The sequence below is a fragment of the Pygoscelis adeliae genome, unplaced genomic scaffold (genome assembly GCF_000699105.1).
Source record: "Pygoscelis adeliae isolate BGI_AS28 unplaced genomic scaffold, ASM69910v1 Scaffold17, whole genome shotgun sequence".
Lineage (NCBI taxonomy): Eukaryota > Metazoa > Chordata > Aves > Sphenisciformes > Spheniscidae > Pygoscelis > Pygoscelis adeliae.
The window spans coordinates 8643-26143 of NW_008825234.1; the positions used below are offsets into that span (position 1 = coordinate 8643).

Here is a 17501-nt window from a genome sequence, read left to right on the forward strand (position 1 = left end):
TACAAGACTGGAGAAGGATACACAGGTGGAAAAGAAGAGAGGAGGGGAAACTCTTTGCCTCAAAATTTCTTAAACAATAAAGTTAACTACGATTATTGCTTTTGTGAATGGAATTAATTGTATTCAGTAGTTTATGGAACACTTCATATACTTAAAATGACCTGCAGGCTCGTATTACCACTACAGACAATGTCCTCAGGTTCAACAAGCAAGCAGCTCCTGGTTCTTCATCTAGGCAACTCTTCCATGCGGTAGACAGCTACATTTAACTCCTCTAGGCACTGCCTGGCTTGCTTTCTCTGCCTCTCATACAGACTTTTGTATAAAACAAGTTCTAGCTTTAGGCTAGAAATATACATGTGTGCTAGGAGTATTTGCCTTTTCCATAAGGTTAAATGGAAGGTAAGCTTTGCCAGGTAAAAGGTTCAAGAACTGGTTTTATAAAGGCAGATGCAAAGATTCATCTTAGCGATGCAGATGGCAGAGTTCCTCTGAAGTCTGCAGCTACAGGAATTTTTATTTCTACTGTTAAAAAAAAAAGATGTAGGTAAAGAATTGCAGGATGGATTGCAGATATAGAAGAACACGTGGATATCAATCTAGCATTAGGGTTAGTATGCATTACTTCATCCACTTCTGACATTTAGGGAACTATTTGCACTTAATTTTGGATTAACTAAAACATTTTCCAAAGAATGAAGCTTGCTATTTCTTTTTATGTATTTTTCTTACATTAGTTATGGCATGGGAAAAGCCCAAAAGGTTTTCTTTGCAGTATTTCTAATTCAATTATGAGCAAGAACCAATTAAAAACTCACAAACGGTTTCCCACGAACTTTTAGACTGAAGTGTTGGATAAATTTAGTTTCTCAATAAAACCTAATTTGATTTCAAAATGTTCTGGCCAAGTTTTTTAGAAATAGATGCCTATAGGTAGGATGCTGTGTCTATATTTAGGCAACACAGAAGAAAGATCTACATTTCAAAAGTTCTGTGCATCTAAGTACCCGCAATAAATCAACATAAGCAGCTGCAGTTCAGCTCCCTTTAGATCAGACAATTCTTTTAAAGATCTACTGCAAAGGCTACATAAATGACTATTTTTGTCTTCCTTATGATCATATAGGTATAAGCTGTTTATAGAATTGGTAGAAATGTATGCAATATGGATTTAAGACCGTAAAGTTTGACACAATTTGTAAAAATCTGGTTTAAAAAATTGTGCAAGTATGATTAGAGCTACTGTAGAAATTTATTGAGCTTTTAAAGGAGAAACTCAGTCATTTTTCAAGGAGATGCCAGTACTCAATCCTGAGGAATTTCTGCCTGCTATCCTACTCCCAATTTATTAAGGCAAACAGAACAGAACATCACTGAGGAAGACATTCAGTCCTACTGAGCTGGTCCTTATCCAAACATGGATCCAAAATAACTACCCAGTGCCTCTGCGTGTGTGTGCGTATGCACACATACAGAAAGAGTGAAACAGAACAGTTAGTCAGGAAAGACCAGCCTGAGGTGTTTTTGTGGAAGGTTCAATTGACAGGAATGTTTGGCCTGATAAGAGAAGGGAGAGTGGGATTGCATGTTTACTTTTTGTTGAAGAACTGGAGATATTAGCCAGGATGGAAATTTACACCTGCACCTAACAGAAGTATTTTTTGGTGAGCAATGGCCTGCGAGGAAAAAAAGAATGGAGGAAAATGTCAGATCAAAAGTTTCACAGTTATACTTATTACCAAAGTTAATTTTTAAAGTTATGAGTTTAAGTTAAATTACTAGTAAATTAACAGATTTTTGCAAAACAGATATTGCAAAGAATAGAATTTGAACACACTGTAATTATGGTTTTGGTCATGAACTTAAAAATAACGCAAATGAACATAAATGGACAAAATGATGTTGGCTGTCAAAGAGGTGTGTTAGGAATAAACTGAATAAGGTTTACAAAACTTTTTAAAATTGCTGAAAACATAGATACCATTTTAAATAGTAAGGTGGATGCATTAATTAAAACAGGTGTGGAAGAAAGATCTCTTGATAACAGTTGCATGCTGGTTCTGTTCAACAACTAGCTGATGAAATGCCTGTAAGAAAGAAAAAAACCTTCTTTTTCATTTTTTCCCATTTTGTATCTTTGGCTGGTATCAGGATAAAATGAGTACTTTGGGTTTTAAGCTAATCTTAACGGTTTAAAGATAAACTTTAAAATGTATCATCCTGTCCCATTACATAAGCTGAATACTTTTCTTATTTACATCGTTTGTTGACAGACAGTTGCCTAAATACTCTGAATACTGAAAATTCTGGAAGCATGGACCTGTCAGATATTATTGTTTCACCATTACAAACATTATGTAAAACTTGGTGTATTTAATAATTATGGTGTTTTTCTGAGTTTTTCAATGGATTCTCCTTGCAAAACTAACAGACCCAGTAGTCAGCTAACGTAAATTTTGCTAAATACTGATATAAACCAGATATCAAGTCTTTTGAAGTTTTATTGTATGGAAGGGGTGTATTTGAAGAAACTAAGCTGTCATATGTCTTGAAACCACATAAAACAGAGAAGAAAGAGAGGGAGTCTTGATCCAAAAGCTGATGAGGGGATTGCATGCACTAGGATCTTCACGCGAGTTGAACTCTTGCTGGATAGACTTGGTAGATAGTCTTGTTTCCATCAATGTATATCCTCTGGTATGCTTTTATCTGGAAAACACAGAGTTAGCTTGACGACACTAGATTGGACAGTGAACAGCCTCACAAGGAAAAACTTGCACGCGCTGAACAAACTCAGACCAGTGAAGAAGCTACATCATCTTAACACACGTCTAAGCCTCTAGAAGTGCCTTTCTATAGGTGACAGAGGGAGCTTAGGAACTAATTAAAACTCAGGTTTGAAAATATGGGTAGGGGGAAAATACAATTTAGGGAGACTACAGAAACTGTTAAAAGAGGAACAAGACTACTTCCCTTTATCTTTCTCCAGTTGTAAGCAATGAAATCTATCACAAATGGACATAGATGGTAAGGCTTCAATCATCTCGGCCTTACCTCAGAAAAACTTATTTAGTCCTCTAAACTGTTATGAGGAATATCTCTGAGTCCACTGGAAACCAAGCAAAACCCAAACTCATGCTGAGGGTGAGAATAAATGAAGTTTTCATTCTTTTTGTCCTTCAACTGTGACATTTACACAAGCATTTCAGTCCCCGAAAGGATAAATCTTAGGCCACAGACAGCAGGGAAGATGCATTCAAATGCTCCTAGCAGACAAATCATTTGATATTTTGTAAAAGGCTAGAATGGGTAAAAACTTTCTTGCAAACCTGCTGTCAATATGTGTACATGTTAGTGAAAACACACAAGCTAGACATGTCAGAAGGAAGATTCTTTGTGGCGCACCTTGCAAAACTGATCTGCCAGTCCAGTGACCCATTGGTAATCACATCCAGAGAAAAATGCTTAGAGGTGCAACGGAAAAAAATATTTCTGGACACCATGGAATTCAAAATTTGAAGTCTATCATATGGTAATCCACAAGATTTCCTCCAAGAAAGAATTCTACTTTGACTATTTAGGATGGTGAAACATTTAATGTTAAAATCAATTATGATTAAATTACCTGATGCTGTTGAACACAGAGCGTACGGTCCTAACTACTACATTTCAGGAATTACCTTGCTCAGAATAAAACCTATGAAGACTGACAGGAGATTGGGCTGCCATATATATATATAAAATACAGTCACAAAATAAATATGGAAAGTACCTGTATTTTATATATATATAAATTACTATTGTCTGATTAACTGCGCTTAAGCAGTGAAAATAGTTGTTTTATATGCTGAAGGTAACTGCTTATATGCGCAAGATGATGAATTAAACCTGCTCAACACCACAGCAGAAGTACTTCGCCTGTAATCTCTGTACCTTTTATTAAGTATCCCCTTGAGGGAACACCATGGCCCCATAACCCATTTTTTCTCTTCTAGTACAGATACCTACTGATTTGGTCCTACAGACATCTATCCTACCAACCCCCACTAAAAACCGGATGCCAGGCACCTCGTAACTGGTCTACAAACACTTTTAATACTTTGTGCTAGAGGCACCATCTTCTTCAATATCTTCTCTTTCTTCTGGACCTGGGTCAGGCATCCTGTAGCAAGTGGACTTTCTTTCATGGAAAACCTCTCTTACCAGAACATAAGCATCTCTTGGGTGCCTCTGTACATCTCTAGGTTTTTGTTCCTAGACTACTGCAGAAAACCTGCTACATAACTGCCTGTTCCTTACAGATCTCTTTTACTGTTAAAGCCCATAACTAAAACCATTTTTGGAACTGGCATGGGTTGATCCAGCCTGTGTCGAAGGCACGTAGAATCAGGCAGTAGAGTTCTGTAGTGCTTCAAGAAGGTTTGTTTTTGACAACCGATGGCTTTTCTTGCGTTAGGCTAATCCACTGAATCTTCTCTTTCCTGTATTGTATTTAGAGGAAGAAGGGAATTTTCCAGGTATGAGATAAACTTCCCATTTAATATTTCCCCTTCAAAATGTGGCTTGGATTTACTAATTAATCGGTAGTATCCTGCAGAGTCTACAGACTATCATGAACACTTAGATTAGACAACCCTCGTTTTTCCCGAACTAAGCTAAGTCAATCCAAGAAACTGAATTTACATGAACAATAAAAAGATTTTACTGTGCAAGTTCATAAATTCTGACAGTTTCATGGAAGCAGACACTTGAGATGAGTTAAGAAGCTTTAATAATCCTACACAAAGGCAAGTACACTGGCTGAAAAAGCAGCCAACATTCTGGAAATGACTAATGAATTACTACAGCACATTTCTGCTTGTGGATGCTTCAGCTTGTACTGCATAACTGAAGTGCAGCAACAGGGTATAATAAATGCAGGAGTGATTCTTTGTGAATATGTGGCATACCTAGCTTCTGGGTCTATGATATTATTATTAATCCTGTTCACTGAATCTTGATATTAGACGATTCAGTGTTTCCTTACTTAATAAGCAATAGATGCAGTCTATGAAAGATAGGCAAACACAGAATTTGCTTTCTCACCTCAAATTGGCAGATGCTACAACAGTCCTCCTAAAGGCATATATTAACACTCCACTGCAGCTACGTAAGGTTATATATCTCTTTCCAACTGGTTGGAAAATACTTTCTAAAAAAATACCTGCAAGGGGTATGGATGTTTCATAGTTGTATCTGTCTGAAGACAGATCACATACATCTGCCTCGTCCATGAGGCAAAGAATATGAAGGGTTTTCATTGAAAGGTAGTAAACACATTTGACTATAGTTTCAGTCTCTTCTGTCTCACTTTGAGTTTGTTTATCAAAAATGTGTGGCCCAGTCTGAAAGAAATCCAGAAATTGCCAATGAGTAGAGCAGAATGATTTTTGCCAATGAGTGGAGCGGATTTCTGGAATGATCCAGAAACTTTTGCCAGTGAGTGGAGTGGAATGATTTTCTAATGATGGTAAGTCTTCCTCTACACTAGGCTTAACCTTGCCATTCAGATAGTATAACTTAAAGCGAAACAGCACCTGATAGATTAGTAGATCATAACAGCAGATCAACTGCAACTTGGTTGCTGGAAAGATCACACATACTAATTTTCCATCTGATATTCATGGCACTGTTAGAAGAAACAAGGACTTAACAAAATACATTTTCAAGTGGGGAAAAGACGAGACTGAAGAAGCATAATTATCATCTTGGCATTAACTCCATGTAAGAGGCAAATTCAGCATATCCAGCAACGAGAAGGAAACTAAACCGGTTCTCAAAAACTCCAAGTCTCGTTCTCACCTCTGCTCTGATTTCTCACATCAACCTTCCAGGCAATATCTGCATCTGTAAAATGAAGCTGATTTACAAAAATACTCAAAATTAAGTTGAAATGTGAGAATGATAGTGCTATACATTACTACCACATATATCCTACAGAAATACCTTTCCTATCCTACGGTGAATAATTTACTATATTTACTCTGAATTTACTCTATGTTGCTCTTTCCTTAAAGATTAAACATTAAAAAAATCTTAAATGGGAAGAAGCAGGAAGAGTTGTGCAAGCTTACTTGTGAACCAGGCAGAGATTTCTCTATCTTGCTTTCCATCTGTGGAACAAGTTCCTACAGGAACCAAGTGACATCATAAGCCTATATATTTTCTGGGAGGGACTATTCATGCATTTTATTAAACAAACTTTCAGAAGTGCTTAAATTCTTCAAAGATGAGGGCAATATAAGACAAGCTATCAAAGAAGCTGAACTGCTTGACTGTTACAGAGTTGTTTAAAAAAAGGTCTTTGTATGCATAACAAGGACAAAGATTGGGGACCAGACCTAAAGTAGTTACTAAGAAAAACTGCAATGCCTAAAGTGATTTTTAAAACCAAGTAGAAAAGTAATTTCTTCTGCCATACCTGCGAAAAAATATGTGTTTAGTAAAAGTAAAGAACTCCAACTCAGAGATGGTTTAAAGCAAATCTGAGAGCATTTATTATAGAAAGAGACCATAAATTACAATTTAATAGAAATCAGTAATTTTTCAGCATGTCTAGTTTTAAATTGTTTGTAATTTTTTCCTCATGTAAAAAATAAACCCATATAGCAAGACAGAATTGAAACTAGACACAAATTGGAGTACTTTTTATATGGCAACTTGGTCAAAAATAAAACTTCACCATAAATTGACTATCACCTACTGTTTATTTAACAAATAAGTCTAGGGGAAAGTTAAAGTCATTTAATGCATTTAAATTTTGTGTTAGAATAGCCTTGATCAAGATTTTCATTTTAATAAAATATGAAAAGTTAAAATATATTTTTCAGTGTAAATATATTACTGCTTCAACATTTTCTTCTATACAAATTTAGTCGTTACTTATGGCAACATAATTGGCTGGAAAGATGCCAGTTTGTCCTCCTATTCTTCCTTCCCACCAATCAAACTGGGAATCTGTTTTGGTTGTGACTGTGATTTTGTCTCCAGCTTTGAAAGTCAAGTCACCCGGCTGTTGTCCTTCGAATGAATAAAGTGCTGTCACTTCTACTGGACTGCTCCAAGAGTTACCTGAAGTGAAAGAAATTAAATAAAAAGGAAATTACTAAACTGCATGTACAGTAAGTCCTTAAATACAATATTCTTAAATGACAGTAGAAAACAGTGACAAAGACACCAAAATAATTTATCTGAGCATATAAACCACTGACAGAAAACCCCTTCATTTCCACTACATTCTTAGGTAAGTGAAATTTGGATTCTAGCCTACCGCCACAGTCTATTTAATAAACAAAGTAGTACTTTACACAAAATAAAGATCAGCAACTTTTTTTATATGCCTCATGCGGTCAAACAGCGACAGTGGGAACAAAAGCGGTGCATTGAAGAAAGTGCGAGTTGCTTCCTGAAAGATTGCCGAACAGAACAACTTTCAGGTTTTAGTTTCGGTATGTATTCTTTGTGACAGTTTCTTCATAGAAATTACAAAACCTAAAGCAGGGATTTTGGTTTTTTAACAATATTCAGAATATAGGATGGTAAAATACAAAATAACCGCAGCACTTCCCTTCTCTTTCCATAGGGTTTGCAGTGCCTAGGATTTTGGTGTATCTCACACATTGAACAAAACACACAAAAAGTGCTAGCGGAAAGAACGGATTATAGTTTGACATACTGGAAGCGACCTGGCTCGCATAGTGGTATTTTAGACCACATATACAAATAGCTTTTATTCTCTTTCCACCAGGCTCCTACATAACTATTTCAGTCCTTAACTGGGGTTGGAATCGTGTCATGAGTCTTCTGACCTAGAGTTAAAATCACCCAAAGTCTTGGATACCATTATCCAGCCTCCACTCCTGTTGACACTTTTTTAGCCCATATCTCAATGTTTATTACTATTGAACTTTCAATCTATGTGAATATCTTCAATTTGCTAAAAATCACGTTTGCTCTCAATTCCTTTAACTGTCTGAACTATACAAGGTAGTTGCATTTGTTTAATGTTGATTAGAAAACAGTTAAGTTTCTCGCATGAATGCATCTGAAAGTGAAAAATGGAAGGAGCAATGGAAGACTACAAGACTACTCTTACACAAACTATTGAGTATACTGAAATTGGCTCAGTAAAAGTAGGACGAAAAACGAAGGGAAACTAGACACAAATTAAAGCATGAAAAGGTGGAACAGAAGAAGTGCATGTGAGATATTAAAGTGTGGGACTGCATTTGATGCACCACAATCATGCCTCCAATCAGTTTGCTCTGTCATATGAACAAGATTGTTTTGTCTTTCCCTTCCCACTCTTTGCTCCTGTGCATATGTATCTTTCCAAACATGCAGAAACCTCAAAGCACTACAGTTGATTATGCACACTGATTTCTGAGTCCTTGTCCCATTTGCTACCTGCTGTCATTTAAAAGCATTTTCCAGCTTTATTCCCGTCAGCTATTTCATAAAAATTCCTACTTAATTTTCCTTAGCAGCTCTTTCCCATACTATAGTTTCATTTTATTTCTCACAAAGATTCTAATCTCTGTGCTTTACTTCTGTACTTTTGTAGCGTAAAAGATAAAATGCATATTTATTGCCTCCAGATTGCAGCATCCCATGCCTCATATTTATATGGATCATCCTACCAAATAAGTATCTGAAATGAATGTGCTGTTATGAAATCTACCATATATATTATAAGGGGGAGCTATTTCATGTTCTTGTTTCCCAATTTCAGTTTTACATAAAAGGGTTTTAAATAAATTGTTACAGTCAACAAGAAGATTGCTGAATGCATATATTGAAACCACATTTGCAGCTCACACAAGATGGTGCTACAGTGCTACATACAGCACATGATACTGAAATCATTGAGATTTATGAGTATGCACACTGGAATAAAAACAAATTACACTGTGGAAAATCCTTAATTAATGGTATCTGAATACACACAGCACAATTCTACAAACACAGTGGTCAAAACAGAAATATAGACATTTTGGCTGAAGATCAATTAGTGCAGCAGCCAGGATACATATTCAATGCTCTAGCACACATGGGTATGGCATATGCTGGATAACAAACTGCTCTAACCACAATATCCTTTCATTTTTATTCATCTTTACATACTATAATGATTTGAACTTTTTGCTAAGGACTACTGCTATGGATTAAGGACTTGATGAGGTATAAACTAGAGTGAATTTACAGCCTCTTGGGTGCGCTGCTGTACCAGCCCCAGAGTGAATGAAGGAGCGGTAAACTATCTTTAATTACAGCACATTTACCACAGAATGAAAGCATTCTCTAGAAAGTTGCTACAGAACAGATACACTGGCTACATTTATGTTAATCTGTTGAAGAATGCCAGAGCCTTTCTTTGAGACCAACTGGCATAGACTGACCACATACATCCTAGTAAACGCTCACCATCCAGAGAGGAAAGCCACATCCAAACTACCTACTGGTTTCTATACCAGAGTAACTCCTAAACCACATCTATGCATTATCTGGGAAAGTGCTAGGTGAAAATAACGGCAAGGAACTTTCTAACAACACAACCACATAGGTAACTGAGTTATAGTGCTTGGGCCAATGCCTTCACACTGTTTAACTGACTAGTAGATGTAGCCACTAGTTTCACATTCTAATGTGAACCTATAAAATAATTGTAAATGCATAGCCTTATTTGAAAACTGGTTTTTAGAGAAGAACAGGCATTTTACATTATTTTGGGTTCAATTTATTAAGCTTTCAAAAACTAAATCCAAGTTGGAAGACAGAATAGTACAGTCCAGCTGTAGGTCCCAAATTCAATTTAATGGCATAGATGTATAACCCATAGCCACTGAATGTCTGATGCTGAAGAACTTGCAGAAGAATTAGATAAAAATTGCAAAGTGCTGCTTTTGACCATTGACACAGCAATAAAATTGAAGTAAGTTTTACGTGCTTGAGGTTAGTGGTGAGATTGCTAAACATCCACTTTGCAAAATTCATTAATTGTCAGCAGTTAGAGAGCTAGCAGGATCTTTGTGGGTCATGTGTGCACCTAGATCATAGAAACTATAAGTGAACTAACACAGACTGTTACTGCTGGTTTGGGGCTCATCCAAACCATGTTAAGAAGCCTGCAAAAAAGGAGCCCTGTGACTCAATTGTTACTGCAAATGAGCCATCTGACCAAGGGTACTGATGACTGACAGTGTAATCCTATTGTTGATTGTCCATATATTATGCACTTTCTGTTAAATCTCTGCTTTGGTAAATGGGCTGTGGGTCTGGTTCCTTTTGAAGTTGAAAGGCTATAACATTGCTTCTATTGGGATGCAACATACCACATGAAAATGTGATTGTCTAGGTAGATATATTTTTCCTTGAAACTGAATAGTCTCTCTACCTTACTCAAATATTTTGTGCAACCTTTAGAATGCATGGCTACAGTTTTTGCTATTTAAAAATCAATGTGAATGAGCAACACATTCAACATACTAACTTCTACTTTCTCTGTTTTTTTGTAAAGAAGTAGAGAGAAGTGACTGGAACAGCCACACAAAATGTTAAAGTCAGATGAATCTCCAGCATCAGAGATGACAGAAGTTGTACAGTGCTGGCATAACAGCTCCACCAAAAAGTGTCAGCTTACAGAAAAGCTGCAACAGAATTCTCATTGGTTAAATGGAAACCCAGAAAACTAAGCAACCATATGAACCCTGTTTGTGCAGCAGAAATTAGAGAAAACCAACAAACAGACTAAATGATGGAAAACAACTAATGGATCTAGGCAGATGCAAACATCTATGCTTTTAAAAACAAATATATCAAGTATCAGAAAGGTTTATCATCATAGTACAGTGTTCAGAGGCACTGAAAGCCTTGGTTATTACTCGTAGGTTTAGGATGAGAGCTGTAGCTAACATTGAACAGACAGAAATCCTAGTTCTTCACCTGTTATGGGACACTGGACTTCTGTTTGGAAAGGATTAGTACTGAGTTTATAATTAGAGTTCAGGAAAGAATCCAAAGTAGGCTGAAGAACTAGGTTAATTACTGGGTCTTGCAAATCTCTGAGTAAAAAATGAGAGTTGATGCCAGCAACAATGAAGAATTCATAGGAGATTTTAATGGCCACCCTTAGCAAATGGCCTGGACAACATGACCTGCTAAGATACGATTGCGAGTGTGAACAGTGTGTGTGTATACATATATTGATTGTCTGAAGGATGTTTGCTCCAAATTATCATATTAGAGAGGAAGAGTTATCAGGCTGCGACTGGAGATGTTAAAGAGGAAGACAACCATTAGCTTGATTCAACAGCTTTACATGAGCCAGCAACATGCTGCTGCAGCAAAGAAGGCGGAAGGTATCTTGGGCTGCATTAGGCAAAGCACTGCCAGCACGTCAAGGGAGGTGATCCTTCCCTCTACTCAGCACTGGTGAGGCCACACCTGGCGTGCTGGGTCCAGTTCTGAGCTCCTCAGTACAAGAGAGACATGGACATGCTGGAGAGAGTCCAGCAAAGGGCCACAGGGATGATGGAGGGACAGAAGCATCTCTCCTATGAGGATAGGCTGAGAGAGCTGGCGCTCTTCAGTCTAGGGAAGAGAAGGCTCAGGGGTGATCTCATCAATGTCTATAAATACTTGAAGAGAGGGTGGAAAGAGGTTGGAGTCAGGCTCTTTTCAGTGGTGCCCGGTGACAGGACCAGAGGCAATGGGCACAAACTGAAACACAGGAGGTTCCCTCTGAACATCAGGAAACACTTTTTTACTGTGAGGGTGACTGAACACTGGCACAGGTTGCCCAGAGAGGTGGTAGAGTTTCTGTCCTTGGAGGTATTCAGAAGGTGTCTGGACACAGTCCTGGGCAACCGGCTCTCAGTGGCCCTGCGTGAGCAGGGGGGTTGGACCAGATGACCTCTAGAGGTCCTTTCCAACCTCAACCATTCTGTAATTCGGTGAAAAACTTCAAAGAGACTTTTGAAACAAAGTTACCTTTAAGTATAAAAGCAGCATGAAAATCTGTAATGGGGGGTGGGGAGAGAGTCTGGACTGCAAACAGCAGTAATCAAAACCCAAGTTGATACAAATAGAAGTCACCTTGCCAGCACGCTGCCTAAGCCAGAGCAGCCTCCCTGTCAGACACCATGACTAGCCTGCGCTCAGCTAGGGGAGTGACAGCATGCACCTACTAGGGACTCACATCTCTGTGCGTATGCGACCTTGTGGTGGGGCTTTCTTGCCAACATATGGATCAGTGGGTTGTTGGGAGCTGCACGAGCACACATAGAGCTGGAGTACTCACATCTCCGACAAGAGGTTTGTGCAAGTAGGAGAACCTGCACTGCCAAAATAGACTGTGTGTGCTCATAACCCATACTGCCTGTGAGAGGGGATGTGCATGAATGTGAAGCTTTGTACATACAACACTTGATATGCACGCATGCCTGTAAGTACAACTGAAACTTTGGAGGTTGTGTTTAGAAACTTCAGGTGTTTATTAACATTTTGTAGCTGTCTAATATTGTGGTGTATTTGCTGTAATGTATTGATCCTGAATGTATACTTCACAGATTACCAGTGAATTATCTGTCATTAGTGAATTAATAAAGCGCTTTGATCCTGATTTTGGTTTAAGCTATAGGAACTGAGCAGTCTTTCCCTGTGACAGTTCTTGCAAAAGTGTCAAGATTAGGGTTCAGGCTGAATGGCTCATGGCCATTGCTGGGCTTTAACTAATAATTATAATGAAAGAACTTATTTAACTGCTGGTCTAGTAAGGAGGGCAAGTATGTGTTGTGATGATAAAGCTAGGCCAAGAGCAGGAATTCAAATATGTAATAAAAAGCTAAGCTCACTAGCAGTCCCAAGAGAAACTAGGATGGCTGTTCTTTTTGCAAAACCAAATCAGTTTAGCCTAGGACTGATAGAGTGACTGGGCTACTGTTAGGGTTAAGACTAGGATCAGAGATTAATAAAGTAAGGGGCTGAAGAGAAAGATTCATTGGTGGACAAGCAATATCGGGAATGAGATGAGGCATTCAACGGCAAGAGTAAATATCTTACAGATATTTCTGGATTTGCTGTGCTCATCAACCGATACAGCTAGGTCTGGAAACTTTCAGTGTCTCTTTTTGAGATACCATTGGATCCTTGCAGGACAGGTGAAGGATAGAATAAGAGCAACAAATGATTTATGGTTCATTCTGAGGTGGATAGGAGTTCCTGCATTACAGTCAAAGTCAGCTTTAAGGGTGGGACTAGAATTTGGGTACGGAATCCAGTTAGCAACAGTTATTCAGCTTCTACACTACTTGTAATAGGGGTTTGAACAGGTCCAGTTTTTACAGTTATTGCTGCTCCTCCTCCTTCATATTTTCAGACTTGAGGCTTATTGAGCTATATTTTGGGTAGGATTTGGGTGGGAACTGCAAGCACTAAAGAGATACATTTTCTGCTGGATCCAGTACACTGTGCATTAGAATGTGGAAGGCAAAGGGTGGGCAAAGGAAATAGCATGTAGTAAATTCTGAAGGCATCAGGGTCACTACTAACGACAGGGATAGCTTCTGAATTAGTGCTAGGGCTCAGGATAGTAGGAACTAGAGACCTAAAATTTTGACTTGAGGAATGCAGCAGCATCAGGGTATGACGATGCCTAAATGCAGGCAGAGAAATGGCTAAGTTTAACTTTGAAGTAGTAGGTGAACCACTAAGTTCAATCTGTAATACTCACAAGAATGGGATAAAAGCTGGATCTGGCAGGGAGTGCTTTTGGTTCTGTTTGAGCTCAAAGATACTTAACCTGGGAGTCAGTGGAGGAATGTAAAGGAGAATGATATGGGCAAAATGATAGGGCAGGAAATTAACTTCGAAGCAAGAACTGAATCAAGATGAGAGCAAAGGAATATTTAATTTGCAAAGGTCAGAGAGAAGGATGTTGCAACAATTGAATCATAATAGGACAAAAGCCTGGACTAAAGTGGAGACAGAAAGAAAAGGCTGCATCTTTGAAATGGCATTCATAGAACAATATGAGTCCTATAGCGACATATTGCTCAGAAAGAGAGAACTAAAGAAATTCAACTTGAAGATCACACACGCTCTGCAGTGGTCAGCAACAGAGCACTGTTTCAGATTCTATTTGATCATTTTTAGCTTGAATTCATAATTTGTTAACAAAGGAGTACCAGAGCAAGGCAGGAAGAGATGGAGCTGGAATAAAGGTAGTTTATGATAAAGGTAGTTTATGATGAAGGTAGTTATGAGGTATCTGCAGAAAATGTTATCTAGCAAATGAAAAGGGACAAAGGATAACTAGCTGGGAAATCTTAACAGAAAAATGGAGGGCTTCTGAGTGACACACTGGAAATACAGATGTAAAGGCAATTACAGACATAGCCTAGGAATGGAATTCAGGGAGCACAAGTATTATAAAAGAAAACAGAATATGACAATTAATCTATCAGGTTAAGACAAGATGGAATGCACTTTCTAATACATGGTTATAAAGAAGTCACCAGAGACTTGGAAGTACCAGTTACATTTACATCAGGGAATGGAGCAGTACCAAGGCCAACTGCCAGTCTGGCCCTGTCCCTGCTATTAAACTCCATGTCTCCAAATGAGAGTAGCTTCATTCATACTGACTACTGGGGACAGTCTCTGGCACATGCTAACTTCCAAACTACTAAGGAATCATTTGACAGCCCGCTACCTTTCCCAGATCAAAATCATACCAGGAACCTGCTAACAATAAATGGAATAAATGATAAAGTTTCAGTGCCCAAGCACATGCCCTTGCAATGTTTAATTTATCAGCATAGGTAGAGCCGACGGCTTGAACTGGGTGCAAGAGAAACTGCTTTAAAGAGGGTCGAGAATAGTACTGAAGAACTCCAAACAACAAGATGAAAGAAGATTAGATAACAGCAATATGATCAACTATGGGCTTTATAAGATGAAAGAGGATGAGATGCTGCCACTGGGAAGAGATATTGCTGGATGAGATTAAGAGTGTAATGGTCAAAAAGAAGCGACAAGATAGGATGGATACCTGGGGCAAACGGAGACGGAGGGGACAAAACAATGAGAATCTTCTGCATCTGTGAAAGCTATAAAGTTCAGAGGAGATATGAGCTGAGGACGAGTAGACCCATCAGATCTGCATCAGTGATATAGATATCACTGAAAGATACCCAGTGTGGACTGGTAAGAGGGGACAGACACTAGCTAGGACCTGAAGAATAATCTAGTAATGCAAGACCTCCATATAGATGAGATCAGGAGCACATAACTAAATAAAGCACACCGTGAGACTTAGGTTGGAGTCTGGTGTATCGCCAGACGTTAAACCACCTTTTTGGCCACCCCTCTTTTTGCTCCCATTAGTCATCTGGGGAGGCTATTTCAAAGCCCTACTCCCCCAGTTGGTAAGAAAGCTTTCTTAATGTCCAGCTTCAAGTAATTGACTACTAGTTTACATCTATTTTTTTGTTTGTTGACATTGGCCTTTGGCTGAAACCCTTATTTCTTGGCATTTACCTTCCTTATGCTTTTATAGTCAAAAACCATTTCTTAAACCTTCAGACTGTTACACTAAAAATAACTTAGCTACTCCGTCTCAGTGACTCCTTGCTCCATTCATTGTACTTACTTTTCTCCACATCTATTCAATTTTACCTAATTTTTCTTGAAAATGAGTAAACAGAATATTACCATAAGGTAAGAGGCCTGTAGGTAACTGACTTCTCACACTCTACCATTAAGCACAGAGCTGTTTAAATAGAAGGGTGACAGAACTGAAGGAACAGAGAACTCATTTTGTGGAGATCATGGATTTATTTCTGAATGTGAAAATAAAAAAAAATATTTGGGATGAATCAGCAGAGGAGACTCTCTCTTCATCAAAAGATCTGTTCTGACAAAGTCATGAATGAAGAAATCAGCAAAGAAAAAATGGAAGGGGAAGGAGAGTAGAGAACACTGGAGGAACTGGAAGCCACAGAAAGCTAAGGTACACGAACGAGAGAAGTATTAGTGACGTAGCGGAGTCGCTCTTTTAGCTGAAGGCTGAGCTGAACCAAGGCTGCAGAATAAATGATAAAGCTAGACAACACAGAGCTAAGGGGTCAAATGCATTTAGAAGAATGCTAATGAACTTACAAAAACTAACAATGAAGATTAAGAGAAATCAAAATAAAGGGGATGTGTACATAATTTAAAGAAACTTAAATATAGAGAGCTATAGATTTTGAATATGAATGGATGTATTCCAAATCCCAGAACTCTAAACCTAGAGGCATATTAGAAATTCAACATAATACAATATTGAACACAGATGTTACTCATTAGTTTGACAATCATTAATCCAGCAAAAAATCATCGGTTCTATTAGCAGGTTTTGAAAGAAGAGAAGTCTCTGTATACAATAAAGGAACCTAGCAAACAGAAGACTAGAGGGATACAAAGTTAGGAGGGAAAAGAAAGATGTCTTTATGATTAGTGCCTTTATCTGTTCCCTGACCATAAGAAATACCAGCACATGCAGCTATTTCAAAGAGACTAAGGAAATGAGCCTAAAACTGACCTGTTGATACTAATTTAGAAAACAGTTAAGATCAGCGTTAATCAGGTTGAAGTCAAAGCACTAATTGTGTGCTGGACCCACAATATGGAGAGAGAAATTGGACAGTGTGTTGTCTAATATAATGCTAATTCTTCAGCTCTCTTTTCTCCAAAGAATTATGAAGCTGAAACTAATAATAGTCTCAGTGATACAGCACCTTTTTCAAGAACATGAGGCAAATCCGACGTCTTGATTATATATGATAAGTCATACTGGGGAGTATCTACCTTTTACTACATCTAAACTTACCCTCTTGGTTTCCATTATATTTTACTTCTACTTCTGAACTATTATGTTAAACAACAGCTGTGAAAATAACTTATGAACATAAAGTTATGCCCTACAGAGATTTGATTTCTTAGGTGAATTGTGTCAGGGATAGTCAAAGAAGCATTGGAAGGGAACCTACAGGGACTGTGTGGAAGAAAGATGTAAGGTTTAGTGCTGGATTTTTGAGGAAACCACTAATTATTCGTACATGCCAATTTCCTGCAAGCTGTTCAGTCCTCTGATTTTAAGTATCTCATGCCTTACATCACTACTACATTTTGTAATTGCTTTTAAGTAAGAGTTTTAAAACAAGAATGAATACTAGTTTTAAATTCAAGATATGTGAAATAACAGTGGTTTTGATCATATAATATTAGATCAATAATTCTAATGAGTCACACTCTAGTGAGTGAGTTAGAACAAAGAAACAATTGCAGACACACTTCGATGATATTCTGAAAGACAATCTTAGAAATAGTTTAGTTGTTTGAAAGCATGCATGTATGCACCTAAACTTGCCTCCTTAGAAACAAAACAATGGAAACTATTTCATTTATGTTATGATAATAGT

At 37.9% G+C, this 17501-nt stretch overlaps 1 protein-coding gene across 1 annotated transcript in view; it reads right to left on the reverse strand.

Moving 5' to 3' along the window:
- Positions 1 to 6512: 6512 nt before the first annotated feature.
- SH3YL1 (SH3 and SYLF domain containing 1) overlaps positions 6513 to 17501 on the reverse strand; it is a 38151-nt gene continuing 27162 nt past the window's right edge. The window contains exon 10 of the mRNA XM_009329304.1: positions 6513 to 7110. Coding sequence (XP_009327579.1) covers positions 6911 to 7110 — 200 coding nt within the window. The 3' untranslated portion in view covers positions 6513 to 6910. The remainder of the gene's footprint in view (positions 7111 to 17501) is intronic.